The following is a 27280-nucleotide window of genomic DNA, read 5'->3' on the forward strand; positions in this document are numbered from 1 at the left end:
GCCGCGCCGCGGAGGAGCCGAGAAAAGGAGCGGTGTGGCTTTAATAAACCTGCTTTTGAATGAGGAAACTTTATGTGGTGTCCGGACGCACAACGCCCAGGTCAGGAGCGCGGAGCCCCTTCCGGCGACGCGGGCGGCGCAGAGGGCGGGGCGGGAGGAAGGAAAGCCGCGGGGCGGCGAACAGGGAAGCGGAAGAAGACTGGGGGGCGGAAGGCGGAAGTCGTCGAGGACCGGAGGTCTCAGAACCTGGAGAGCGGAAGAGGTCACGGAGATGCGGTCACGTGATCCCCGGGTCACGTGGCCCTGGCCGCGCTCACGGTCCGCCCCACGCGGAGTTCGTGCGCTTGCGCAGTCGCAGGCGCCGGCCCCGAGTACCTCACGGTGAGCTCTGGTCCGGGACGCGGGCGTCTGCGGCCGAGACCGTCACCGCTCGGCCCCGCGGCGGGAGCCTGCCATCCAGGCGCTTTCTTCTCCTCCCGCGGAGAGGTCAGTGACTCCCTTTCCCCACCGCCGGGCCCCGAGTTCTCCTCCCGGCCCCGGGCCGCCCTGGCCTTCTCGGGTCACCGATGTCGTCAGCGCCGCCGTGACCCTCGGCCCATGGCGGAGATCTTTGGTCGACGCTGCGGGAGCCGGAGGCACCCGGTCAGCAAACACCTCCCTCCCCGCTTTGTATCTGCAAAGAAGAATACAATACTTGAGTGTAAGGATTTGGAAGGGGCTTCCCCTTTGAATCAGAGCCTGATGGATGTCTTTGTGTTCGTTGGGAATTAAGGAATATTTCCTTCCTGTCCAGGGTCACCTTCTCCCAAATGTCCTCTGCAGTATTTAGAGAGTCATCCTCCCTGCGGAGGATTTGCTGTTGAGAAATGTTGGGAGCCAGAGTGGAATCAAACTGTACCTTGATTTGCATCAGACAATGGCTTTATTGTCTTACTGTTTTCTGGCCTTACTCTGTTTAAATGACCTGAGATTTACCATACGAATGTAACACCTGGAAGTTCCCTGGTTTCAAGAAGGAATATAAGCCTGGAGTTGAGAATGAACGAGGCTACAGTTTTTACCTGGGCTGCAGACCTCCCGGACCCGATGTGTTTGTCTCGATTCTGTTTTTTCCAGTCCCTGCCCCCTATTTCAGGAACCCCAATTTGCTGCCGATAGGCCCCGGCAGAGAAACAATTTGATTCTACTTAAGTTCAGGAAGGATCGTTTTCATTGGTGGGAGGAAACTATTAAGAGGGCCTAGAACAGAAGTGGCTGTTAGAATGATCTGGGTAGCTACTTGGACCAGGGAGTGAGCAGTATGGATGGTGAGAACTGGTCTGAATGTATCCAGTAGGACGGACTGATGGGTGGGTTTGGTGAATCAAGAGTCAAGGTAGATGGCCAGGCTTTAAGGCTGTACTTGCAGGGCTGAGGTCATGGCTCATCGGGCAGCATGGCCTGCCTAGCTAGTGCAAAGCCTTGAGTTCAAACCCCAGTACCAGAAGTAAACAAGTCTGTAATTGCTACTTGAATGGGAAAGCTTGTGGGGGAAATATAGTTCCGGAGGAAGATTCTGAGCATGTTACTTTTGGGTGCTTTGCAGAAAGATTTTAAAGTATTTGTTCCTTAACAGTATATGCATAAAATTGGGTAAGATAGCCGAGAGCTAGTTGGGAAGCCATGTGGTACAGAGGCTGGGCCCTGGTACATTCTGTTCGTGAGCAAACCAGCAAAAGTGATACTGTTTACATTAAGGAGGAAAAGAACTAGTGAAGTATTCTGGAGACCAAGGTGATCCTCTGTCCTCACTGCTCCAAATACATGAGCACCGAAGTAATGGATAGCTGGTTGATTATGGTAGATGGTTCATCTTCTGCAACTTTTTTTCTGACTGTTGCTATGCTGTCAGTAAAGGAGGCAGCAAAGTCACTGAGGATGAGAAAGGAGGAAGCTTGAAGGTTTGTAGAGAGAACGGAAGATTGTTGAGCAGCATGAAATGCCCGCCTGAAGAGAGTGGCCCTGATGACAGAGTGAGACAGGGCATCTTGGTTCACTGGCTGCTTGACTTAAGTCACATTCAGCCACAGGCACAAATTATGAGTGCTAGATTTAATTAGGGTTGATGTTATGCCATATAACATCTGGCCCCTGTGCTTTCTAAATACTCTTATCACGGATCCACATCCCCAAGCTATTTCCTTGTTTTGCTTATCTTGTACTGGGGTTGAAACTTGTGAACTTGTGCTTCTCATCTTTGTTAGGCAGGCACCCTACCATTTGGATCCTGTACCAACTTCTGAAAATACTTTTTAAACCTATTCTATTAGAATTAGGTTGCTTGTATTTTGCATATTTAACAGAAATACGTGTATTAGCAACATTAAAAAATAACTTGGATTTTGAAATTTTTTTTCTTGCAGCTTGTTATGTGGTAATGACAGCCAGACTTCTCAGAGCCCTAGCTGGATCACACAGTATATTATCAAAAGCACATCAACATGGAAGACTTGTTCAGCTACCATTAAAACTCCTTAAGAAATCTGAGAATACAACATGCCACAACACCGTGACTACACATCACAACATGGATTTATTCTTTCCGGTTACAGCAGCTAACGGTTTGAATAAGCCTCGGGTCCTGGAAATGAACTGGATAATATCAGGTATGAGTAAACTCTCTCCACTAAATGCTGCACATTGCCAGGATGAAAAAGACCACCCTTCAACCATGAAATCAGGTAGTACTCACAGAAGAGTGATCTACAAACCAAATCTCTTGGGTTCTAAGTGGTTCATAAAAACATTAAGGAGAACTTACTCATCGATTGCAACCGAAACTGTTCCAAAACAAGACTTTCCACAGATCAAGAGACCATTGAAAGCATCTAGGACCAGGCAACCGTCCCGAACCAACCTTCCCCTTCTGTCTATGAATGAGGTAAAGTCCATGTGCTTGTGGCCTTGTGTTCCATCATTGCTTACTTGAAAGTAGTGGATGTTCTACACAGTCTTGCTGCCACATAAGAGAAGTGGCTGCCAACTCAGGATACTTTTCAAGACCTTTGAAACCTAATATATCAAAAAGGGATTCAAAATTGTCATTCTAAGAAATGAAGTACACATAGTCAAAATATAGTCAATTAAGAAATTTAAAAACATGGTTTATAAAAAGATGAATTATTGATTTAGGAAAACTTCAGGAAAGGGTATTAAGTCCAATATTAAGGAAGCGACACTGTGATTGAAGTGATAGAGCGCTAGCCTTGAGCTGAGTAGCTCAGGGACAACACCCAGGCTCAGAGTTCAAGTCCCACAACCAACAACAACAAAAAAATAAGATCAAATCAGAAATTTCTCATCAAATTTAAAAAGATGTAGTTGACAACAAAGTACTCACTATCCTGTGGTTACTGTGCATGGAATAATGAAATGACCTGTCAAGGTAAAAACAAAAAGCTTCTTCTCTTGGATCGTTCAGAGGATGGTTTGGGGAATTATTAGCTATACTTTGCAGTGCTCTTTCTGAGTAATAAGTTCAGGATCAAGCTGGGTACTAGTAGTTCATGCCTTTAATCCTGGCTACTTGAGAGACTAAGACTCAGAGGATCATGGTTTAAAGCCAAGACAGAAAAGTTTCTGAGACTCCAATTAACCAACAAAATGCTGGACTGAAGGTGGGGCTCAAGTGGTAGAACACTTGCTAGATAGAACAAGATAGCTTAGTAAAAGTGGTAGGCTTTGAATTAAACCCCAGTACTGGCAAAGGAGAGAGGTAGGTCAGGATCAAGCCCTTTGTTAACCTTTGTATCTTGCATGGTACTCTGAACTGTACCTTATACTTTATGGGTACTAAATTAGGATGAAAAAGAAATGGGCTCTTTCATGTTGGCATTTCATCATTTTTGAAAATTGAAATGTTGATCTAGGCACTATGTCATACTTTTAGTTCTGCCTGAGGAGGTAGGATCGCTTGAGCTAAAAAATTTGACGACAGCCTGAATAACATAGCAAAACCCTGTTTTTAGTGCACTAAAACAAATAAATTAGGAATGTCACTATTTTTTTTTTTTTAATAGACCTCAGCACAGGTTAGAATGTCTGTCTTCAACCCTTGATTCTCAGGTGGGCCCAGAGTGTGTTGAACTTTAGCTTGCTGAGTGCTTAATGTTGCTTTCTGTGCTGCTGCTGCTGCTGCCATCCTTTGAAAAGGCAAGTTCCTTTCCAGCTAATCCTGAGTCATCCTCAGATTAGGACCAACCAGTGATGTTTATTTTGCATCCTTGTTTAACTTCTGTGAAGTTTCTCTGCAGAATATAAAGGATGAAAGTATCTAAGGAAACTGCTGTAGCCTGCCTTCCCAAGAGCAGCCAAGAGCTCTGGGAAATGATTCATATGCTAGTCCTTGAGATGGCATGAAGGGACAAAGGGAAATTATGGCAGATCCAAAAGGAGGATCAACTTTTTTTTTCTCTTGTTACATCTAGCACATAGTATATCAAGCTCTTGTGAAGTTGATAGAATCAAACAAGTCACCTTTTTTTTTGTAGTTGTTGGTCATGAATTAACTAAGAGGCTTTATTTCTTTGGACTTTATAGATTTGGAAACAGTTTTCCTGAGGTTTTTTTTTTTTGTGGGGGGGGGGCGAGGGAAGTTGTTGTTTTCCCCTTAGATCATCTTTGCCCCATTTTCTTCCAGGAATGAATTTGAAATAGGTTTTCCAAATTCACCTGTTTCAAGTGAGATAATAAAGTTCACAGTGAAGACTGAGTAAGCTTTTAGCAGAAAAGGAAAAATAATTGCTAAATGTAAATAATCTAGTTGAATATTTAACCCTAGAAATCCAGCAATTAAGAAAAGAGGGAAAAAGTGGTGCTGTGGCTCAAGTGGTAGAGTGCTAACCTTGAGCTGAAGAGCTCAGGGACAGCACCCAGGCCCAGAGTTCAAGCCCCACAACTGACGGGAAAAAAAAGTAAGGAATCTGGAAATGAAGTCAGATTGCAGGAGACCATATAAATTTCTTAAGAAAAATAACTTTGCCATAGTAGAGTACTGCTTAGCATGCATAAAGCCCTGGATTCAATTCCTCAGTACCACATAAACAGAAAAAGAAGTGCCTCAAGTGGTAGAAAACTGCCTTGAGGAAAAGGAAGCTCAGAGACAGTGCCCAGACCCCCGAGTTCAGATCCAGGACTGGCAAAAAACAAAACAATAACAACAATAAAAAAATACTGTGTAACATAAAGTAAAATCTGTTGGAGTATGGTAAAGACAGAAGTAGTTTGTTGTTGTCTCTAAATGCACAGTAAGCAATAGAAAATAACATCTCTAAAGTGATCTAAGATAGTACAATTGTGGAACAAAACTCTTGGATATTGTACCTTACTTAGAGAAAGCAGTGGTAAGTGTGCCTAAGACCATTTCCCTTGACTGATTGTGACTTTTACCTGACCCAGGTTGAGACCCATTGGTTTTCATAGAAGAGTCATAGAGCTGGTGGCCCCTTTGTAATAGGACAGCCCTTTCCACCACTCACTCATGAAGAGGGAAGGCCTCTGATCAGTGTCTGGAATCGTGTGCCCTTTGTCCTCTCCCCATACTTGCTCCTGAGCAGACATATGGAGTTGGCTCTGTGTAGTTGCAGTCACCGTCCATTACAGAATTAAATTTACTCTGCCTGATCTCATTTGCAGAGATCATGGCTGCTGAGATATTCTGCCCACATCAGTCCCACTGCTTGTCCTTGAGAAGAGCAGTGGTCTTGAGCCTGTGCTGTCATTTGTGAGCAGAATGCCAAAGGGTGGGACCCACTAGTATGAGCTGCATGGGGATGGGCATTTGAGAGCATGCTGGAAGGCTGGTGCTACAGCTGAGAATCACCTAATGGGTTGTTAATCACTTTTTAAAATGAGAGAAGAGGAAATACCAGAGTACATTGTCTGTGGAAAGCTTTGTGACAGTTATTGATGTACATTGGTGTATCCATCTACATGTATTGTGTTGATAAAGTGATTTCTTATAACAGAGTAGCAGAGGGTATAAGCAAAAGTATTTTACTAGTACTGTAAAATGTGTCCTTGATTTATGACTTCCATCTTCAACACATGGCAGGAAGAAAAAAAAAACATATCTTTTTCTTAGCAAGTACAGTCCTTGCATTCACAGTACTTTGACCCCTTGTTGGGAGGCCACCCCATTGGTGAACTCTCCAACCCTCTGGGTACTATCAGGGTATTGCGTAGTTCATTTGTGTTTTGACATCAGAGTTAGTGCCAAACCCACAGTATGCTGAACTCCACCAAACTACCCCCACCTTCTTCAGAACCCAGGTTGACACCTGGGCTTCTGATCACCTAGCTGTAAATTGGGGCAGTTCCACAGCCCCTTCCTCAGAGGAAACAAGTGCTGAATACTTATATTTATCAGCAACCCTATAAAGTAGGCATTGTTGTTATTCTAATACTCTAAAATTTTCCATCAGATTTTTTTTTCCTGTGGGTCATGGGGCTTAAACTCGACCTGGGTGCTGTCCCTGAGCTCTTCAGCTCAAGGATATCCCCCTACCCTTGAGCCAAGCCCCACTTCCTGTTTTCTAGAGGTTAATTGGAGATAAGCGTCTCAGGTCCTTTTGTGCCTGGGCTGGCTTTGAACCTTGATCCTCAGATCTCAGCCTCCTGAGTTGCTAGGATTACAGGTGTGAGCTACTGCACCGGCTTCAATCAGATTTTTGTGTCTGAAATCTTAACATGCTAATAGCTTTCAAACTTTTGACCACATCACTAATGAAAAATATACTTACTTTACATATACTTAGTTTACATACTTGGCAAACTGGTATGCACACATAGACAGAACATGACAGAAACTTCACGTTTACTTTTCTATGAATAATACTCTGAAATAGATCTTCACAATATATTTCTTTTGCTGTGCTGGGGATCAAACCTTAGACCTCCAATGTGCTCTACTCTTCAGCACTGAGCTATATCTGTTCATTCTATTATCTATTTCTAGAAAATATAGTCTGGGCCAACTAAACTGGTATTAGATCTTAAGGGCCTGGAACCTACAGTTTGAGCAAACGGGGTACTGCTTACCACACAAATATTATTATATAGACACAACAGGATATGTGTGTATACTGACAAGATTTGGCAAAGTGCCGACTGACTAAATGATACATTGTCAGATTTGCAGACTCTTCTGTTTATGACTATTCAGAGTAAAATACTGTAGTTCATTTGGAGGTTTTATAGAATCTGCCCATATCAGGCAAGTGATAAATTATAAAATGACCTCATATATATTACTGTGAAAGAACCAAGGAAACTCAACTGGAGACCCCATAAGTGTTTCGTCTAGGCCCCAAATACTGCCTTTACTCACTCTGCTTGTACTCTGGCCTATAGCTTTGCTTTCAGAATAACCGAGCGCTTTGTTTTTTTTTTTGTTTTTTTTTTTTGACTAGTGGAAGCAAGCTCTTTTGTAGCTTGAGCTGAAACATATAATTCCCTTGTCCTGTTCATCACATCCCTTGGATGCTTAAAGAAAACTTGAGTGCCAAAGTTGGCTTATAACTTCCATCTCCTTAAACACATGGCAGAAAAACAAATAACAGCAGCAAAAAAAAAAAAAAAAAAAAAAAAAAAAAACGTCTTTTTCTTAGCAAGTAGTCTTTGCATTCACAGTACTTTGACCCTGTGTTGGGAGGCCACCGCATTGGTGAACTCTCCAACCCTGTCAGGATATCGCATAATTCATTTGTGTTTTGACATCAGAGTCCCTAAGAGGGCAAGACCCAACAGCCATCACCAGGTGCTTCTGAGCCTGTGACAAAGTAACCTGTTCTGTCCTCCTTCCCCAAACAGACCCTGATGCACTGCACAGCCTTTGCAACAGCAGATGAGTATCATCTGGGAAACCTGTCTCAGGAGCTGACTTCCCATGGATATATCGAAGTAACAAGTTTGCCTAGAGGTACTTCTGCTTGAACCTGGGGCCAAGTATGTTAAAGTGTGTTAGAGAAAATCTTTCCTATGACAATGTCTTAGGTTTGCCTTTGTTTGCACTTCGTTTTCTGTTGAAAGATTGTGTCATAAAAGTGGTGTCCAGTGTCTATAAAAATGACATGAAAATTATGTATAATTATAGAGAACTTAGTTCTTAGATTAAAATCAGCAATTTATTCATCTTTATTTGCAGCATTACTATTACTTAGGAAGATCAAACTCCATGTGTTAAATTTCCTGCTGCTGTAACAAATACCTGAGAGAAATCAATTTAAAGAGGACACGTTTATTTTAGCTCACAGTTTTGGAAGTATCACTCCATCCATTTGCCTGTTGGCTCTAGGTCTGTGAGTAAGACAGTGCATCATATTGAGAGCTGATAATAAGTGAGGTCAACTGATCCCATCATAATGACCAGGAAGCACTTGACTAGCACACCTACAATGACCTAACTCCCTCCCAGCAGGCCCTCCTCAAAGCTCCACAAGCTGGAAATAAAACCTTCAAGACATGGGTTGTTAGGAGATCCTTACCTAAATCATAGTCCCGTGCTGCACATTAAGAAGTTAATTTAAGCCAGGTTCCAGTAGGTCATGCCTATAATCCTAGTTATTAAGGAGGCTGAGATGTGAGGATCTTGGTTCAAAGACAGCCTGGACAGGAAAATCCATGAGATTCTTATCTCCAGTAAACTACTCAGAATAAGCTGGAAGTGGTTTTGTGGCTCAACTAACAGAGAGCTAGCCCTAGAGCACAAAGAGGTTCAGGGAAAGTGCCAACATTCTTGAGTTCAAGCCCCAGGACCAGCAAAAAAAAAAAAAAGTCATTATACTTTTTCATCCTTGGTCATTCATAGACTTCTGTGATGACCGAAACAAGTTGATATAGGAAAACCTATGTTCAGAGCCCCTAGGACAAAAACATGATCAGCTGTGGCTGGCACTGAGCGCTGCCAGAAATGGGGTTCCTGACATTGCAGACTTGGGGGTTTCCCTGTCTCTTTCCCATTTACGTTAATTTTGGCTACATGGGTTACTGAGTCCTGTGAAGGACACGGATACAGTCTTAGGGGGGAAAAAAGTTTAGGATTTTATCTTGTTCTAAATTATCTGTCCTTCAATCTCTACTAGAAATTCTGAGGTTTTCAAAGATCCTAGTGTTATGATGTTACAAACCATGAATAATGCTATATATTTCCAATCCCAGCACTCCAGAAAGATTGCTGTTTGGACACCAGCTTAGGCTATAGCAAGGAGGGAAGGATATGGAGGAGGGAGCAAAAGAGAAATAAATTTTTGTAAATTGTTACCTTAATTGACATATCAACGTTATTTGTAATTTGTATTGTATATACTATATACTTGCAAGAAATCCTATACTTGCAAGAAATAGTAGTATAATGGTATATAAAGTAAATTCTTAGTGAATATAATATTAAAGTTTTTTTGTTTGTTTGTTTGGGTTTCCTCTCCCCCTTCCCCCTAATCATGGGACTTGAACTCTTGGCCTGGGCGCTGTCCCTGAGCCACAGTGCCACTGCCATGGTGGTTAGTTGGAGATGGGTTTCATCGACTTTTTAGTGCCGGGGCTGTTTTTGAACCACGCTTCTCAGATCTCAGCCTCCTGAGTAGCTAGGATTACAAACATGAGCTGTTGCACACGGCTAATATTACAGTTTATAATTGCAGGTAATTGCAGTGGTGCTTATCATGATTAACCTAAATCAGAGGTTTTGTGATAGTCATAGTTGTCTACGTATTTTCACTTGTCTTTGCATAGTAAAATTCAGTGGAATGAGCAATTTGGGAATATTAAAATTATAAAGTAATATTTAAAGGGAAAGGCTGTATTATTGATTCTTCATATTTTATTTTGCTTTTGTGGACACTGGTTTAATTCTTGAAGATTAGTTGTATTGAAGCTAACACTTCAATTCTTACTAACTGGACTAAATTGGTGTGAATGAGCAGTTGTAAATAATCCCACTGGTTCTAAAAATGTATGAGGAAAGCCAATATGTTCGTTTTTTTCTTTCCATTTTCAAGTATGACATCCTTACAAAGTCTGAGTAGGAAAATTAAGAGACTATATAGAGCCTTTTGTGGTATATTAGTTGATCAAAGGATTCTGTTAAAAGATGACCTACAACTGGGCGCAGTGGCTCACACCTGTAGTCCTAGCTACTCAGAAGACTGAGATCTGAGGATGGGGTTCAAAACCAGCCCGGGCACCAAAGAATGTGAGACTCTTATCTCCAATTAATCACTAGAAAATGGGAAGTGGGGCTGTGGCTCAAGGGGTAGAGCTCTTGAGCTCTTCAGCCTGAAGAACCTGAGCTGAAGAGCTCAGGGACAATGCCCAGGCCCAGAGTTCAAGCCCTATGGCCCACAAAATAAAGACAGACACCTAATGTTGCCCTATAATACAGCTTTTTGATTATTTTAAATCTCAGATGCAGCAAATATTTTGGTGATAGGTGTAGAACATTCTGCAAAAGAAGGAGATCCAGGAACAATTTTCTTCTTCAGGTAAGGGGAAAAGAAATTGCATTGGGAAGTTGATCAGTAACTGTGGTCTTGAGTGTGCAGAGGTACCTCTCCTGATATTAGTTGTGTTCAAAGTATATCTGTGATCTGAACTTACCAGCTGATTTTTTTTTTTTACTTAATCTAGGAGATATTTCAGGCCTAGAAATCTTTTGGTAAATCATCTTTAGGGAATGAAATTTTAAAACAAGTAAATGTCTTACCTAGCTTGGCTGTGTGAATTTACATAGGTGCTGACATAAAGCACCTATTTCCTATTCATCCAATGTTTCTCACCAGATCTATATGGTTCTGACCTTTCTTACTTTTCTTTCTAGAATTTTCTTTGTTTTTGTTTTTGTTTTGTTTTGTTTTTTTTGCCAGTTCTGGGCTTGAGCTCAGGGCCTGAGCACTGTCCTTGGACTTTCTCAAGGCTAGAGCTCTACCACTTGAGCCTCAGCATCACTTCCGGCTTTTTTCTATGTATGTGGTACCGAGGAATCGAACCTGAGTGCTAGGCAAGCACTCTACCACTAAACCGTGCTCCTGGCCCCCCAAAAGTTGTGTTTTTGTTTTTGTTTTTTTTTCCTATGTATGTGGTACTGAGGAATTGAACCCGGGTCTTCATGCATGCAAGGCAAGCACTCTACCACTAGGCCAAATTCCCGGCCCCATCCAAGAGTTGTTTTTTAAAATCAAAAACAAATTTAAATGTTGTCCTTCCAGATAATGAAAATAGGAAAATCTGTCTTTGTTCCTATTTGCCTACATTCCTTTGACTAGAGATAATCAAGATTTCTCTGCTGAATGCCCGTAGAAAGGCAGCACCCCAGCCCTGTGGGGAGACACCCAGTGGTGAAGAGCCCGCTGCGCAGTGGAGGCAGCAGGCCAGACAAGCACACACGTTCTCATCATTACATTTCTAAAAGGGAAGGAAAAGATGAATTTTGAACAACATAAGTAATGCTACATAACCTGAAATTAAATCTACTAGTCGCATATTTTATCCCACCCCACAGTGTCATTTCAAAACCAGAACTGATCAGACTTTCCATACTTGTTTGCATGCTGTTTTGAACTCTGGGCCTGAGGTCTTCAGCTCTAGGTTACCGCTCTGCCTCTTGAGTTACAGCCCCACTTCCAATTTTCTAGTGATTAATTGGAGATAAGAGTCTCACAGACTTTAGTGCCTGGGGCTGGCTTTGAACGCCCCGCTGTATTTTACACCTACAGCTTGACTCGCCAGACCCCAAGCATGGTGGAGGTCCTGCATTTACACAAGCTGTATATTTGACACTGACACCTTGTCTCACCAGGCACCAGTCATGGTCCAGATCCTGCATTTCCATGAATGCCTGTGAATGTCCATTCAATTCCACAGCATGGCTGTGGCTGGGGGTGCATAGTCCACTGCACTCCCTTCTGCCTAGACATGATCCTCTGCACTCATGTGGGACTGTGGCTTTAAACAGATGTCAAAGATGCATCCTTAGACTCAACCCTGATGTACCAGTATACTAACTGGTCTCCAAGCCTGCCTACTTACCCACAGCCATTTATTTGTTTATAGTAGGTGAGCCCTTCAGTAAACAGCTCTCATAATGATACTTTTCTGCTTCAAATTCTGTCACAGGACTTTGGGGATTGACTGGGCCTGATGAACCTGATTGTTCACATGACCACACATCTGGATGACCATACAACTTCAGGACACCACTCTGCTCCTCCCTTTTCTTCCCAGAGCATGCCCTGATCCCACTGCTTAATTGTCTCCTCTTGCTTTCACTAGCTCTGTGAGTCCCTTAGAAGTTGTGTCTCTTGACTAGCTATCCTTGAGTGCACTCTGCCCACCTCTTCAGTGGTACTGGTCATTCACTGGCAATAAGCAGTCTAGGTAGCAGTCTTTCTGAGATTAGAAATTTCTAGGAAATAGGAACTAAATCGTACTCATCTTTGTCCTAAGTGCTAAAATAAACACAGATACACATCTAAGCACTTCAGAGATGCCTAAAGAATCATTGAGCTTCCCGCCATTCCCATCTTTCCTCCCTCTATGATAGTAAGGCAGTAACTAAAATTAGCCCTCCAGTTCTGCTATGGAAGCCTCCTGTGGCTTCCTTGCAGCTGTTCTAAGCACTCTGCAATGGCAAACTGAACGCCACAGAACACCTCAGGTGTTAGAGGCTTCAATCAAACTTAGTTTCAGTCCTACGAGTCATAATAGGAGTCCATATTTGAATCAATAAGTCATATTTCCTTCTATTATGTCCTGGATTTATTCTAGATGTTACCCAGGCATGGCTTTATTGACTTTATATGTGAACCTAAAGAACATAGAATATCTTTAACTTAGTTAATTTTCTTATTCTTTTAAATCAGGGAAGGAGCTGCTGTGTTTTGGAATGTCAAAGACAAAACAGTAAGTATAAGTATAAACATAATGAATACGAAAATATGTGTAAAGATATATTTGGTTTTCTGAGAATAAATGATTAATTGGCACTCAATAATTTGAGGTATTAGAAGGTAATTAGCAGTAATGTGCAACTTATTTGTTCTACATTAGGTACAGATAACTATCTTCTTTTAAGCTCTCTGTTTCATTTTATTTATGTATTTATTTATTTGCCAGTTGTGGGGCTTGAACTCAGGGCCCAAGCATTGTCCTTGGACTTTCTCAAGGCTAGTGCGCCACCCCTTCCAGCTTTTTTTCTATGTATGTGGTACCAAGGAATCAAACCCAGGCCTTTGTGCATGCTAGGCAAGCACTCTACCACTAGGCCAAACTCCCGGGCCTCTCTTAAATTCTTGGGGCACACCTTCATCTAAAGCGTCCAAACCATTCTAGAACACTATGGAGACAGATCTGCACGTGATGTCTTCTAAGTGCATAACAGAAACACAGTTTGTTAAAGCTGGTTAAACTAAGATGTAATTTGAAATAATTTCTTTAGTGGCCAAAGCTGAATTTGGTCACTCCTCTTTAGAGCCAACAGCAATTTTACATCTAGATAATGATGCAGAGGAAATAACTAGTCGTGCATGATGAATTATGTATAGAAATGTTCATTTGTCTACAACAGCAAAGTAGAAATAAAATACAAAATAAGAGAAAGATTCTTAAATACACCCATCAAAACTACAGTTCTTATAAATCATGTAAAAACAATTATTCCCGAGAAAATGCCCACGTATATGAAATAGTTACATTAAATAATAAATAAGTATCAAGTAATGCACATGCTTATAATTCTAGATAGTCAGGAGGCTGAGATCTGAGGATCCTGATTTGGAACCAGCCCAGGTAGACAAAACTGGAAGATTCTTACCTCTAGTTACCAACTAGAGGTGTGGCTCTAGTGTTAAGAGTACCATCTGTGAGCAGAAAAGTCAAATGAGAGCAAAGGTGCAAGAGCTCAAGCCCTAGTATGAACATGCAAAGCTAGTTACAAAATATAACCAATACAATGTGAAAGTTGGTTAGTTCAGGGCTGGTGCTCTACCACTTGAGCCATAGCTCTCATTTATGGCTGTTTAGTGGTTAGCTGGAAATAAGGGTCTCATTGACTTTCTGCCCAGGCTGACTTGGAACTGTTATCCTCAGATCTCAACCTTCTGAGTAATTAATATTACAGGTGTGAGCCACTGGTGCCTGGATTTTGCATGTCTTTTGATATAGCCATTCCTAAAGAAATAGTCCCATGGGCCGGAAGTTTAGCCTAGTGGTAGAGTACTTGCCTAGCATGCCTGTAGACCCAGGTTTGATTCCTCGGTACCACATACATAGAAAAAAGTCATAAGTGATGCTGAGGCTCAAGTGGTAGAGCTCTAGCCTGGAGAAAGTCTAAGGACAGTACTCAGGCCCTGAGCTCAAGCCCAGGACTGGCAAAAAAAGAAAAAAAGAAATAGCCCACAGGGCTTTAAAGAACATGCTTAAGGATGATACATTGACATGCAGTAATACAAGTGTGGAAATCACTGCCCTAATGGATGTTAAATAGGCTGTACTTCTCCATTGAGGAGAAAAATACAAAATACATTCACATGCATGCTACACTTCCATTTTACACAGTGAATGTCCACATGAATGCTCACAAAAATATGATGCATGTATAGGACAGGCATCTCTAAGATTAGGATTTTAGGTAAGCACGTGAGAGAATCAAATCCTATACCTCATGTTCTAACTATACAAGCATTTAGTTCTTTATTTTTTGGCAGTTTTGAGGCTTCAACTCAGGACCTGGGTGTTGTTCTTGAGCCTCTTTATGCTCAAGACTAGTGCTGTAACACTTGAGCTACATTGCCACTTCTCATTTTTGAGTGGTTAATTGGAGATAAGAGTTTTTGGGGTCTTTTTTGCCCTGGCTGGCTTTGAGCCACAAACCTCAGATTTCAGCTTCTTGAATAGCTAAGGTTCCTTTTCTTTCTTGCTTGCTTTCTTTTTTTTTTTTAAGATTTAGTGAATACAAACTGTAATATTACTAGTGATTTGGGGGGATAATTATATTTTTCTCTCTTTCATGCTTATCTGTATTTTCTAAACATAAAGGTTTATGAATATGCCATTTTGGTTAGATTAATATCACAATGTGTCTAGCTTTTCCTTAAAAACTAAGCAACAGAAGCAGCATCCATGGCTCATGCCTGTACTCAGGACTAGGGACTCGGGAGACTGAGATCTGAGGATCACAATTGAAAGCCAGCCCATGCAGGAAAGTTCAGTAGCCGCTTATTGCTCGCTAATCCTCAAAAATCTGGAAGTGGAGCTGTGGCTCAAGTGAGGGAGTGCTACCCTTCAGCAAAAATGCTCGGAGACAATACCCAAGCCCTGAGTTCAGGTCCCAAACCAGCTCGTACCCATACATGCACAAAAACTAAGTAACAGAAACCTGTGTATAACATAATGAAAGATGTCGTAAAAGGCCAGCCTCGTAATTATGTACCCTGATTGACTGACTTTAATGTTTCCTTTTCATTTAGATGAAGCATGTGATGCAGCTTCTGGAGAAGCATGAGATCCAGCCGTATGAAGTTGCCCTAGTACACTGGGAGAATGAGGAGCTCAATTACATAAAAGTAGAGTAAGAAGCCTGCTTTCCACTTCATAAAGGGTCTCTACATGAGTCAGTAGAGAGAAACCATTTCCAAAAATGGACACTAATTTTTTAATACAAACACAAAGCCTAAATCAAATAATAAATAGAAGGGAACGTGACATGGGATATGTGTGTGTATGTGTGACTTCTTAGACTGTCTACAAATTAAAACAAAGAGAGTATAACCCCCAATTAAACAGCTTGTTTATTAAGTAAATCCATTTTTTATTTGGTTTTGAGTGTGGGATGCAATGATCTCAGAGAACCGGATGTAGAAATGTGGGTGCCTGGGGGTGGGGATGTGGCTTACTGGTAGAATACTTGCCTCGCATGTATGATGCCCTGGATTTGATTCCTCAGTACCACATCATCATTATTATTAAGAAATTGTTTAAAAAGAAAGAAACGTATGTGCCTATGTGATGTAGGGCCTGACGTGGCTCTCAGGTAAAGCAGGTAAACGGGAGCAACCTGGCGGATTCCTCTACCTCAGCAAGGGGCAAAGAAGAGAGATGTTAGGGCACCATTGAAGGCAGGGTGTCCCTGTCTACTAGAATATGAAATAAGGTTCTTAGGAAAAGTAGCTGATGGCAGAGCTTTGGGACAATTTGGAGGATATTGCAGCAGTGGGGGATCACCGATTGCCCAACTTGGCCCAGCACTATTTTCCAAGTGCTTCCCCTGAGCCATGTGGTGTCACTCTGACCCACAGTGAGGGAGGACCAGGCCTGCAGAGGCTGCAGTGAAGTGACCATGGGAACCCAAGAGACAAATGTGCTAACGTGCTTTGAACTCAGGATCTTGTACTACTGCTAACTTTTTTGCTCCAGGCTGATGCTCTCCCACTTGAGCCACAACTCTGTTTCTAATTTTTTGCTGGTAACTGGAGATATGTCTTGTGGATTTGATCTCAGCCTGCAGAGTAACTAGGAGTATAGGAATGAGTCACTGATGACCCAGCTTAAATGTCCACCAGTTTTTCCTGTTGTGGTTGTTTTTAATGATGGGGTTTATACGTAGGACCTAGAATTCTACCAGTGAGTGGCACCTCTGCTCCCCTTATTATTATTTTTCTTTCTCACAGGGGGCAGTCCAAACTTCATAGAGGGGAAATCAAGTTAAATTCAGAGCTGGATATGGATGACACCATTCTAGAAAAATTTGCTTTCTCTAATGCTCTTTGCCTTTCAGGTAAGTTTCTTCTGTTTTCGGGACATTAGTCTTTATTTCCTCGGAGGAAGTTTAAGCAATTAGTGGAGATTTTATTGTTTTTCACAGAACATTTCACTCCTGCTTTTCGCTCTGAAATAACTGGGCTGTTGGTTCTAAAGCTTCTAAAGCTTCCCTTTCCCATCATGTCCTGTATTAAGGTTACTACCTTTGTTTTCCTGTCCACTGATATCTGATAATTCAATTTAGGTAGCCTGTAATCCAGACAGACAGTACAGCCCTGTCCTGTCTGATGGCCCAGGCCACATCCATGTGTCGTGTGTCACAGGAACAGGAAGGAGTCTCATGGCTCAAGCCATGATGTCTCTTCCCTCTGCTCTCTAAGATGTGCTCCTAGAAAGTCAGGAGTTCTGCTAGGTGGAGCTATAGGCTACCCACAGGATACTGAGTCTCAGTTCCCTCTGTCTTTTCGGGTTCCTGCCATGCTTACAGATCTACTTACCACTTAAGTTTCAGTTTCAGATTTGCTTTTTTGTGTGTTTGAAGGTATTTGGTTGTGGTTTTACTTGATTCTTGTGAATGTATTGTGTTTGTTTTGTTTGGGCTTTTTTACCAAGGCCTCATGCCTGTAATCCTAGCTACTCAAGAGGCTGAGACTTGCAGATCATGGTTCAAAGCCAGTCTAGGCAGGAAAGTCCATGAACCTCTTATCTCCATCTAACCTCAAAAAAGTTGGCCCAAGGCTGGCCTCAAATTCATAATTCCTCTTGAATGGTGGCATTATAGGTGTGGGCCACCATTTGTTTCTTAATCTGTTTTCAAACTAGCAGCATAAACATAATGAGGAAGTGGCACTGTGGTTCAAGGGGGTAGAGCCCTAGCCTTCATCTAACAAGTTCAGGGACAGTGCCCAGGCCCGAAGTTCAAGCCCCATGACGGACAAAAACAAAACAAAACAAAAACATAATGATGATTAAAGTTTCCTGTTACTTTTTTTTCCCCTAGTGAAACTGGCTATTTGGGAAGCAACACTGGATAAATTCATTGAATCTATTCAATCAATTCCAGAGGTAATTTTATCAATTCTGTACTTTTTTTCAAGAATTCATTTATATTACAGGAAAATTAAATTTTTAATAGTATGTACAGATGAGTATAATATAAAAAGAAAAACAATAGGAAAGCCATATAGATTTTTAAATAATGAAAATACCTTTCAATTATATGTAAAATGATTATATTGGTTTTTCACTTTTTAAAACTTCCAATTATTGTGATTGCATAGTAGTTTTTTTTTTGTCAGTCGTCGAGCCTGAACTCTGGGCTGGCCCTGTCTCTGAGCTCTTCAGCTCAAGTCTGTCACTCTACCACTTGAGCCACAGTGCCACTTCCAGTTTTCCGGTGGCTAATTGGAGATAAGAGTCTCACGAACTTTCTTGGCCAGGCTGGCTTTGAACCTCAACCTTCAGATCTCAGCTTCCTGAGTAGCTAGGATTATAGGCACGAACCACCTGCAACCCGCTGCAGAGCATGTTTAATAGTAACTGAATTAAAGAAAAAGGGTGTTATGGACATGTAGTTAGTATTAAAGGACTTACATAGCATGTAACCAGGCTCTGGGTTTGATGCCTTGTACTGGAAAAGGGGAAAAAAAAGAGTGAAATTCTCCATTACTATAATAAAATGCCTGATCTAATTGATCCATTAGGATGAAAGGTTATTTTGGCTCAGTTTCAGTTCCTAGTTTGGTAGACCTATGGGTGTGGGGGTATGTGACAAGGCAGCTTATCATGATGGGAACCCATGGCAGAGGAAGCTGCTTACCCCTGTCTGCAGGAAGTGAAGACGGGGAGAGACAGAGACAAACAGACTAGGATTTTAGTGTCTTCTTCAAGGGCAGGCTCCCGGTTACCCAACTTCTGAAAACTATGTCCTATTTCTACAACATCCCCATAGTGCTGCAGGCTCTGAGCCAAGACCTCACCACATGAACATTTGGGGAACATTCAGGATCTAAATTGGCCAGGCACCCATAGCTCGTGTTTACAATCCTAGATACTTAGAATCTGAGGATCATGGTTCAAAGCCAGCCTGCGCAGACAAATCAACTCTTATGTGGCAGTTAAACAGCAAAAAGCTAGAACTGGAAACAGAACTGAAATGATACACATACACACACATGTGTGTATATATATGTATATAATTTCTGCCTAACAAAATTTTAAAATCTTGAAGTTAATTAGGACATGTACCTGGAAGAGTTTTATCTAAGAGTTATGTACATAACTTACATCCCTGCAGAATTTGCTTGATGGACCCAGTACCTAAAAGATTCACAGTCATCCCACAGTATCTGTGCAATGGTTCTAGGACTCTCCTCCTACCACCACAGGATGCTAAAGTCTGTGGGTGCTGATCTTTATGCAAAATGGTATGCACACAACCCATGCACAGCCTCTTGTATACTTAGATCATCCTAGACTGCTAATTTTAACGAATACAATACAAATGTTATGTAGATAGCTCTTGCGCTGCATCATTTAAAGAATAACAAGGAAAATCTATCTGTGTGTTCAACACAGTTGCAGGGTGTTGTAGTTTCATCTGTCTGGTTAGTTGATTACACAGACATAGAACCCACAGAAACAGAGAGCCAACTGTATATATGGTTTTATTCCCTCTAAATAGGCTTTAAAAGCTGGGAAGAAAGTGAAACTATCTCATAAAGAAGTTATGCAGAAAATGGGTGAACTCTTTGCCCTAAGGTAAAGTTTTGTAAACCAAGTATGTCATATATTTAATAATCTCAAAAAAATTCCTATAGTTTTGTGGTAAAGAAGAAACATTTATACTTTTATAGGAGTTTTGCTACTTCCATTTCATTAATAAGAGGCAGGAAAGACTCTTACAGTGAGAAGAAAAGGGGTATATGAGACCTCAAACTGAGGAAATCCAGCAAGTACGGGAGAGGTCCTAACTAGTCCATATTAAATCCATATTTAGGCAAACAAATGTTTTCTGCAAGTAGGAAGGTTCTAAGGTTTGTTTAATACAAATTAACAGCAAAACAGATGCTCAGTGGACTTACTTGCTACAGAAAAGTTACTTACCAAACTTCATTAAATCTAAGACACCAAAATGCAATCCAAAGGAAAAACACTATGACACTCTTTCAGTGTGCTGTCATAGAACTTAAATTTTGTTTTGAATCAACCCTTTTAGTTTTATTTTGATCTTGTCTTTCTTCTTGAAGTTAAATAAAAAGAAAAGCATAAATTAAATAATGACAACTAAGTCACATCTATCACATGTAAGATGCCTCCCAACTTCAGAGATTTGTGTGTGTGTCAATCCTGAGGGCTTGAATTCATGCATTAAGAGTCAGATGTACCTATGAGCCCAGCTATTCATAGGCAAATGTTGAGGGAACTGCAGTCTGAAGCCAGACCTGACACAAAAAATGAGACCCTGTCTGAAAAACTAAAGCAGAAGGGATTCGGAGCATTCCTTAAGTAGTAGAGTACACTTCCCTACCAAACATGAGGTTCTGAGTTCAAACTTGAAATATCAGCAGGAAAAAAAATCTCAGAAGTTAGGACTACATATATTTAAGATTTGTGAATAGTCGTATAAAGCCTTTCTCTTATCCTCTAATTTGTCTTTATTTACAGTAAGTACTTATATGTTACTGAAGGAAATGTAGTGATCTGTGGAAAAAAAACAGGAAAATTAAGAGATAATTTATATATACAGATGTGTAGCAGACGAAAAAAAATTGTTGATTTGATATGTGTATGCACATACTCAAAAGTATTTACGAATGGTGAAAAACACTGAAGACCATGTCGAAGTATGTGCTAGGCCTGTCATTGGAAAATAAAGGATTTGAGTCCTGTGGGTGCAGTGGCTCACGCCTGTGATCCAGGAGGCTGAGATCTGAGGATCACCATTCAAAGCCAGCCTGAGCACTAAAGACCGTGAGACTCTTATCTCCAATTAATCACTAGAAAACGGAAAGTGGGGCAGTGGCTCAAGGGTTAGGTGGCAGCCTTGAGCTGAAGAGCTCAGGAACAGCACCCAGGCCTAGAGTTCAAGACCCATGGACCACCCCCCCACACACACACACACACAAAAAATGTCTACTACTGTTGTTTTTCTGAATGCTTATACAAGTTGTCTTTATAGTGAACAGACACTAACCTTTACAACTTAAATTTTCATTTAATGAACAATTCTAAAGCTCATATCTCTACTAAAAAGGTAGAGCGGAGCAAGGACTCTATTTGCATACCCAATGCTATGGACATAGTATTGGAAATATAAACACAAATACATAGACATAAAAACCTATGACTCTATAGACATAATGTTTTATTACATAGATCAATATGTATCTGTGATATACAAACCTTTAGCCTAATTTTGATTATGTTCTAAAATCTAAGTGCCAGTGATTGTATATAAAGATTCCCTTCTTGAATACTTGTTTGTTAAACATGTCATTTGAAATATGATGTAAAAATCAATGTTAATAAATTCTTTTTTTTTTTTTTTTTTTTTGCCAGTCCTGGGCTTGAGCTCAAGATCTGAGCACTATCCTTGGACTTTCTCAAGGCTAGATAGAGCTCTACCACTTGAGCCTCAGCACCACTTCCGGCTTTTTTCTATGTATGTGGTATCAAGGAATCGAACCTGGGTCTTCGTGCATGCTAGGCAAGCACTTTAACCACTAGGCCAAACTCCCGGCCTGTTAATAAATTCTTTAATAAAAAAAAAAAAAGGTAGAAGGGGGCCGGGAGTTTAGCCTAGTGGTAGAGTGCTTTCCTAGCATGCACAAAGACCATGGTTTGAGTCCTCGGTACCACATACATAGAAAAAACCAGAAATGGTGGTATGGCTCAATTTGTAGAGCTCTAGCCTTGAGAAAAGCCCAAGGATAGTGACCAGGCCCTGAGTTGAAGGCCCAGGACTGGCGAAAAAATAAATAAAAATTAAAAGGTAGAGTGCTGTACCACTTCCAACATTTTTCTATGCATGTGGTGCCTTGGAATCAAACCCTGGTCTTCGTGCATGCTGGGCAAGCACTCTACCACTTAGCCAAACACCCAGCCAATTATTTTGTAAATTTTTAATTTACGTGTTTTGCAAAGGCCCGCCTTTAAAGATGCTCCCTATGTGTTAAATATCACAGAAACAATGTTTTTTTTTTAATTCAATGTAATTAAAGGGTAATCATATCCATTTTTTTAAAGGCACCGTATAAACTTAAGTTCAGACTTTTTGATCACTCCTGATTTCTACTGGGACAGAGAAAACCTAGAAGAACTTTATGATAAAACCTGTCAGTTTCTTAGCATTACTCGCCGAGTTAAGGTATGCATTTTATACTTTTGCTTAAGACACAATTTGCCTCAATTTCTATGACTTTGATTCCAATCTCTTCAGATTTCTTCCTTTCCTATCCTAATCTATCCTTCTATTGAAGGATCTCTACAGATAAGTTGTGTGTTTGGAGATATATTTTCTAGTAGGAAGTTCTTGTCAAATTTACACAAGTTCATGGGGTCCTAAACCTTGTAGTGACAATGAAAATGGAAATAAACTCTAGAAAAAAGTCAGGTGAAAGAACAAAAGCTGGCAAAGCAAAGAAGTCAGGGGGCGGGATGTAATAAGCTAATCCTAAAATATGCTGAGATTAAATTAAGAGTTATTTTACAGACATCTAGAAGTATTGAAGCAAAAGCAAGACAGAGGTGGTAGTATATTCCATGGTTTCTGACAGGAAATGCAGTTACTCTACAGCATGACCGATAGATGTTTTATCACTCCCTCAGAGCTTGAAGGTTCCAGGTGTTTTTGTGAGTGTATTTTCTCTTTTGCTCAAATTAGAAAACTGCCAGCATGCCATCTTAATGTTAGCTGTCCCTTTCCTTATGTTTTTAAGCCATAAGCACTTGAAAGGTAAGTGTTTTTGATCATCCCTCGTTTCTCTCCAGTCTTAATATCCGTTTCCTTTGTTGTGTAAACTGTTACATTCAGTTCTTTTTGTCTGATATTTAAGGTGCTCCCCAGTCCTTTGCCATTTTTCAGTGTCATTTACAGTCACTGACAGAAGTAAATGACTTGCTGGGTACCAGTGGTTCACACCTATGAACTTAGCCACTCAGGAGACTGAGATCTGAGGATCAGGGCAAAAAAGTAATCTTCAAGAATCCATCTCCAAAAAAAAAAAAAGTGCAGAATTGCCAGAGTAGAAAAGTGGCTAAAGGGGCCAGGAGCATGGCCTAATAGTGCTTGCCTAGCATGCACCAAGACCAGGGATTGATTCCTTGATACCACATACACAAAAAAAGCCAGAAGAGGTGCTGTGGCTCAAGTGGTAGAGTGCTAACCCTGAGAAAGTCCAAGGACAGTGCCTAGGCACTGAGTCCAAGCCCCAGGACTGGCAAAAAAGAAAAAAAGAAATGTGGCTGAAGTAATAGAGCCACCAACCATGATTGGAAAGGCTGAGCCTTGGGTTCAACTTCCAGTACAAACAACCCCCACAAAAACTTGGGTGCTGGTGGCTTACACCTGTAACCCTAGCTACTCAGAAAACTAAGATCTGACGTTTGCAGTTCAAAGCCAGCCTCAGCAGGAAAGTCCCTGACATGTTTTTGTCTCCAAATAACTACAAAAAGCTAGAAGTAGAGCTATGACTCAAATGGTAGAGTGCCACCCTTGAGTGAAAAAGCTAAAGGTAGTGTTCAGGCCATAAGTTCCAGTATCAAGCAAAAGTGACTTAAATTTCTAAAACCCTCCATGGTTCACTGACTATTGCTACAATAGCTCTGGTACATACATTATTTCCTCTAAGCCAAAACCTTTATATAACTACAGAGAAGGTATCTGCTGTAATTTATCTCGTGTGGGTGTCTTATAACACAGGAAAGTAGCCACCATGGTCCGGTCTGACTGCAGGTGCTGTAAAAATCACATTTTAGGGGACTCCTTCAACGTTTTTAGATATTAAATGTATGAGAAGTGGACTTGATAACAGTTGTAGGACAGACATGGAAATCATGGCATAGACTATGTGTGCCCGAGTTGAGGATCCAGATCACGTAAATGAAGAGATGTTAGAGACATACAGGTAAGACACATATAGTAGTTACATTAGCTAGCTATTGCTATAAGAAGTTTCCCCAAAATGTAATGATTTAAAGCAACATTTACCACATTGTTTCACATGTCAGGACCTTCATATGTCAGGTTGCAGTGATCTTAAGGACTGAGAAGGAATCACTTCCTGATTCTTTCATGTGTTGGGTCCCTATTATGTTAGGGTACATAACAAATTTTCTGTATTAAAGTATCTGAAAATCATTTACCCAAGGAAGAAGATAAAGGATTCCATGATTTAGATGTTCATGAAGTACCTGATACCCTCCATAGCAGAGCTATGACAGTCTTGAATGCCTCACCACTAATCAGCTAACGTTCATTACCCCATCTCATTGAAGTATAGAGTCTGCCACAGGTTATGGAACATTCCTAAGAGTCCTCAAGCTACAGGAAAAAGACATACTCTAATGAGTACTTTATAAGCATCCCAAAATATATGAAAGATTTAGAAGTAGCTTTTGTTAATCAGCTTTCCATTACTATAGCATAATGTCCAAAATAATTAATTATAGAAAAAAAGGTTTATCGGGGCCGGCCTAGTGGTAGAGTGCTTGACTAGCATGCACAAAGACGGGGGTTCGATTCCTCAGTACCACATTCATAGAAAAAAAGCTGGAAGTGGTACTGAGGCTCAAGTGGTAGAGCTCTAGCCTTGAGCAAGTCCAAGGACAGTGCTTAGGCCCTGAGCTCATTCCCAGGACTGGCAAAAAATAAATAAATAAAACAAAAAAGGTTTATCTTGGTTCAGTTTTAGAGATCCCACATTTTAATACATGGGCCTGGGGACATCATTCAATATCCAAGCTATGTAAGAGCTGAAAGAATCCTTCCCTCCTCTACTGTGTTCTACATAGGGCTGACACCACAGGTAATTCAAGAGCAAGAAGTAGTCCCAATGTCTTAGTAAACTTCTTGTCTCATGATGGTAGAGTGGTCATAGTGCTACTTTTTCCTAAGATAGTCTTGTGAGAACTCTGGGTTAACGGGACGTAATATTCTGAGAAGCAATGAGAAGAGTTGGGACAGGTCAGGTATTTCATCTGGTAATTAGAAATTCTGGTATTAGCAAGAGTCTTGTGAACAGCTAAGTTTGTAGTAGGTGCCCAGCACCACTCCTCAAATTGTTGTTCCTCAAGGTTTTGTCACTTAACACTGGCAATCTTGCTTGCATGACCTCTCTCCTTACTTTTTCCTGTTAATTTCCAGATGTGTGCTTCTGACCCCAATCCTGCCTTCCAAATGTTTGCTACATTCACAGGTCCTCCACACTAACATATCTCATAGTACATAGGACATGTACTCAAAATTGATAGAACTCGGTGATTTAATTAAGCCTCACTTATGTAGTTGCCATTCTACCAGAAAGTTGTCTTTTTGCTTCTGTTCATATCCAATGAGTCAGACTATTTTCCATTTCCCACTACATTATCATTCATGGCTTGGCAATTTATTGGAAGACCACGTGACGACCATAAAGTCTGCAGTACTATCTCCTGGTAATTGTGCAGCAGATCAAGTATTTGGCACTTCATTTTTTTTAAATGTTCGTATTTCCCTTTAAACTGCTTAAAAAGCGAAGATGTCTACCAACCAGGAAATCTTTTAGACTTCAGTCAGGACTTACAAATAAGATGTTAAGCATTTTGGTTAAGTGTTTCTGGGTGGGTGGCTTACTAGAAACAAGACTGGGAAGCAAGAGTTGAGTGGTTTCTCGGTATAATACCTGTAGAATTTTTGAAGCATACGGCCTTATTGTCTTCTTAAAATTGTTTTAGTATGTAATGGTAGTTTTTCTTATACAGGTCATGAATGAAAAACTTCAGCACTGCACGCAACTAACAGATTTAATGCGGAATCACCTGACCGAGAAGAGAGCGCTCCGCCTAGAATGGATGATCGTCATCCTTATCACCATAGAGGTGAGTAGAAGCACTGCACCAGTCACCTCCCATCTCAGAGTTGGTTGGGGTAAAGACAATTTGAGAACAAAAAGCAAAATATAGGAGGATGATGAAGTCTATTTGGAAGTGAAGTTTCACAACTGTCTTCTAACGGCATTAAATGTAAAGACAGCATTTGGAAGTCATTCTCACTGTAAGTTTATAATTTGTAGTAAAACATCAAATCAAGTGCCTCTACCTCAAATCTCCAGCATGCCATGTAAAATGGGCAACAGTTCACTTTATTCATCGTATTAGAAAAGTCCATTTAGTTTGTACTGTGCAAAGATTAGTAATTCTTACTTCTTTCCATCCTAAGGTAATGTTTGAGCTGGGACGAGTATTATCCTGATCATGTGAACCAGTGTCATGCAAGAGATATCCAAGGTCTACAATCAAAAATCAGTGCTCAGTACTGGGTGATCCTCTTAAGTTTTAATTTTTTTACATCGAATTGCCATTTCTTTTGCTGCTTGAATAAAAATTATAAAGACTGGTTCTTGGTCTTCATCATTGACAGTTCTAAGTAAAATGCTCGTAACATTTTAGGAATTAAAGTCAAGAGGCTTAGATTTTGGGTACCACTGTTTAGCCTCTCCTTGAGAATACCAGTCATACCCTTGGCTAAAGACTTACTAGTGAAATCAAGATGTCAAGACAGGCTTTTGATGGCATAAATAGATTTTCTATACCTATCTTAGGTGGCTTAATGTGAATATGATGTTATCCCCACCTGCTTTTATCCATCAATACTTTTGTCCATCACCTGACACTTGTGCACGCCCCCTCACCCACCTTTTGGTTCCTTTTGGGGTTAGCAGCTTGCTTTTTTTCCAGGGGCCAGCCTCAGTGATCCTGCTACCTACAGTAGCAGTACCTAGTCAGTATCTAGAATAACAGGCGTTTTGCGTCATCATGCCTGGCTTTAGAGGTCTTTTTACTTGGGGTGGCCTTGAAACACAATCCTTACCATCTCTGCCTTAAATTACTCAAGAGTATGGCACGTGCCATCATGTCTGAACTAGTTTTTTGGGGTTTGTGTGCAAATTTGTTTGGGGATGGTTTTTACATACTCAGGCCTTCTTCACGCTCTCAACCCTATTGTCTCAGCTTCATTTCAATACTGATGTTATAGGCATGTACCATTCCTGGGCTCAGCAATTAGCTTTTCTTAACAAGCCAGGCACCAATGCCTCATGCCTACAACCCTAGCTACTTAGGAGGCTGAGGTCTGGGAATTTCAGCTCAAAGCCAACATGATAGATAAATCCAGAGACTTTATCTCTAAAGAGCAAAACCTTAGCAGATGTGTGGTTCTCAGGTGGCAGGACACATGGGCACACACAGGCTTGTCAAGCAAGGTATGAAAGTGTGCATGTGTCTAGTCCCACCT

At 40.9% G+C, this 27280-nt stretch overlaps 1 protein-coding gene across 4 annotated transcripts; it reads left to right on the forward strand.

Annotated features, from left to right (window-relative positions):
* Window positions 1–32: 32 nt before the first annotated feature.
* Window positions 33–26383, forward strand: Rmnd1 (required for meiotic nuclear division 1 homolog). 4 transcript variants are annotated; one of them, XM_090337949.1, is made up of 12 exons: window positions 33–100; window positions 2403–2920; window positions 7849–7957; window positions 10442–10517; window positions 12894–12933; window positions 15498–15598; window positions 16698–16804; window positions 17789–17853; window positions 19472–19548; window positions 22036–22156; window positions 25750–25866; window positions 26207–26383. In XM_090337949.1, exons 1-12 carry the CDS (start codon window positions 73–75, stop codon window positions 26237–26239), a joined length of 1392 nt encoding a protein of 463 aa, XP_090194075.1. In that variant the 5' UTR covers window positions 33–72; the 3' UTR covers window positions 26240–26383. The 4 variants fall into 4 exon arrangements, with proteins under 4 accessions (XP_090194075.1, XP_090194076.1, XP_090194078.1 ...); XM_090337950.1 differs by lacking the exons at window positions 19472–19548; window positions 25750–25866; window positions 26207–26383 and having other exon boundaries at window positions 22036–22152; XM_090337952.1 differs by lacking the exons at window positions 16698–16804; window positions 17789–17853; window positions 19472–19548; ... (1 more) ...; window positions 25750–25866; window positions 26207–26383 and having other exon boundaries at window positions 15498–15602.
* Window positions 26384–27280: the final 897 nt, after the last annotated feature.

This window comes from Megascapheus bottae, chromosome 8 (genome assembly GCF_031878675.1).
Source record: "Megascapheus bottae isolate mThoBot1 chromosome 8, mThoBot2.hap1, whole genome shotgun sequence".
Classification (NCBI taxonomy): Eukaryota; Metazoa; Chordata; class Mammalia; order Rodentia; family Geomyidae; genus Megascapheus; species Megascapheus bottae.

Coding starts and splice junctions, on each gene's coding strand:
- Rmnd1 (XM_090337949.1), top strand. CDS start 73: ATGTGGTGTCCGGACGCACAACGCCCAG. Junction 2,921..7,848: donor CCCTTCTGTCTATGAATGAG/GTAAAGTCCATG, acceptor TTCCCCAAACAG/ACCCTGATGCACTGCACAGC. Junction 17,854..19,471: donor CTATTCAATCAATTCCAGAG/GTAATTTTATCA, acceptor CCCTCTAAATAG/GCTTTAAAAGCTGGGAAGAA.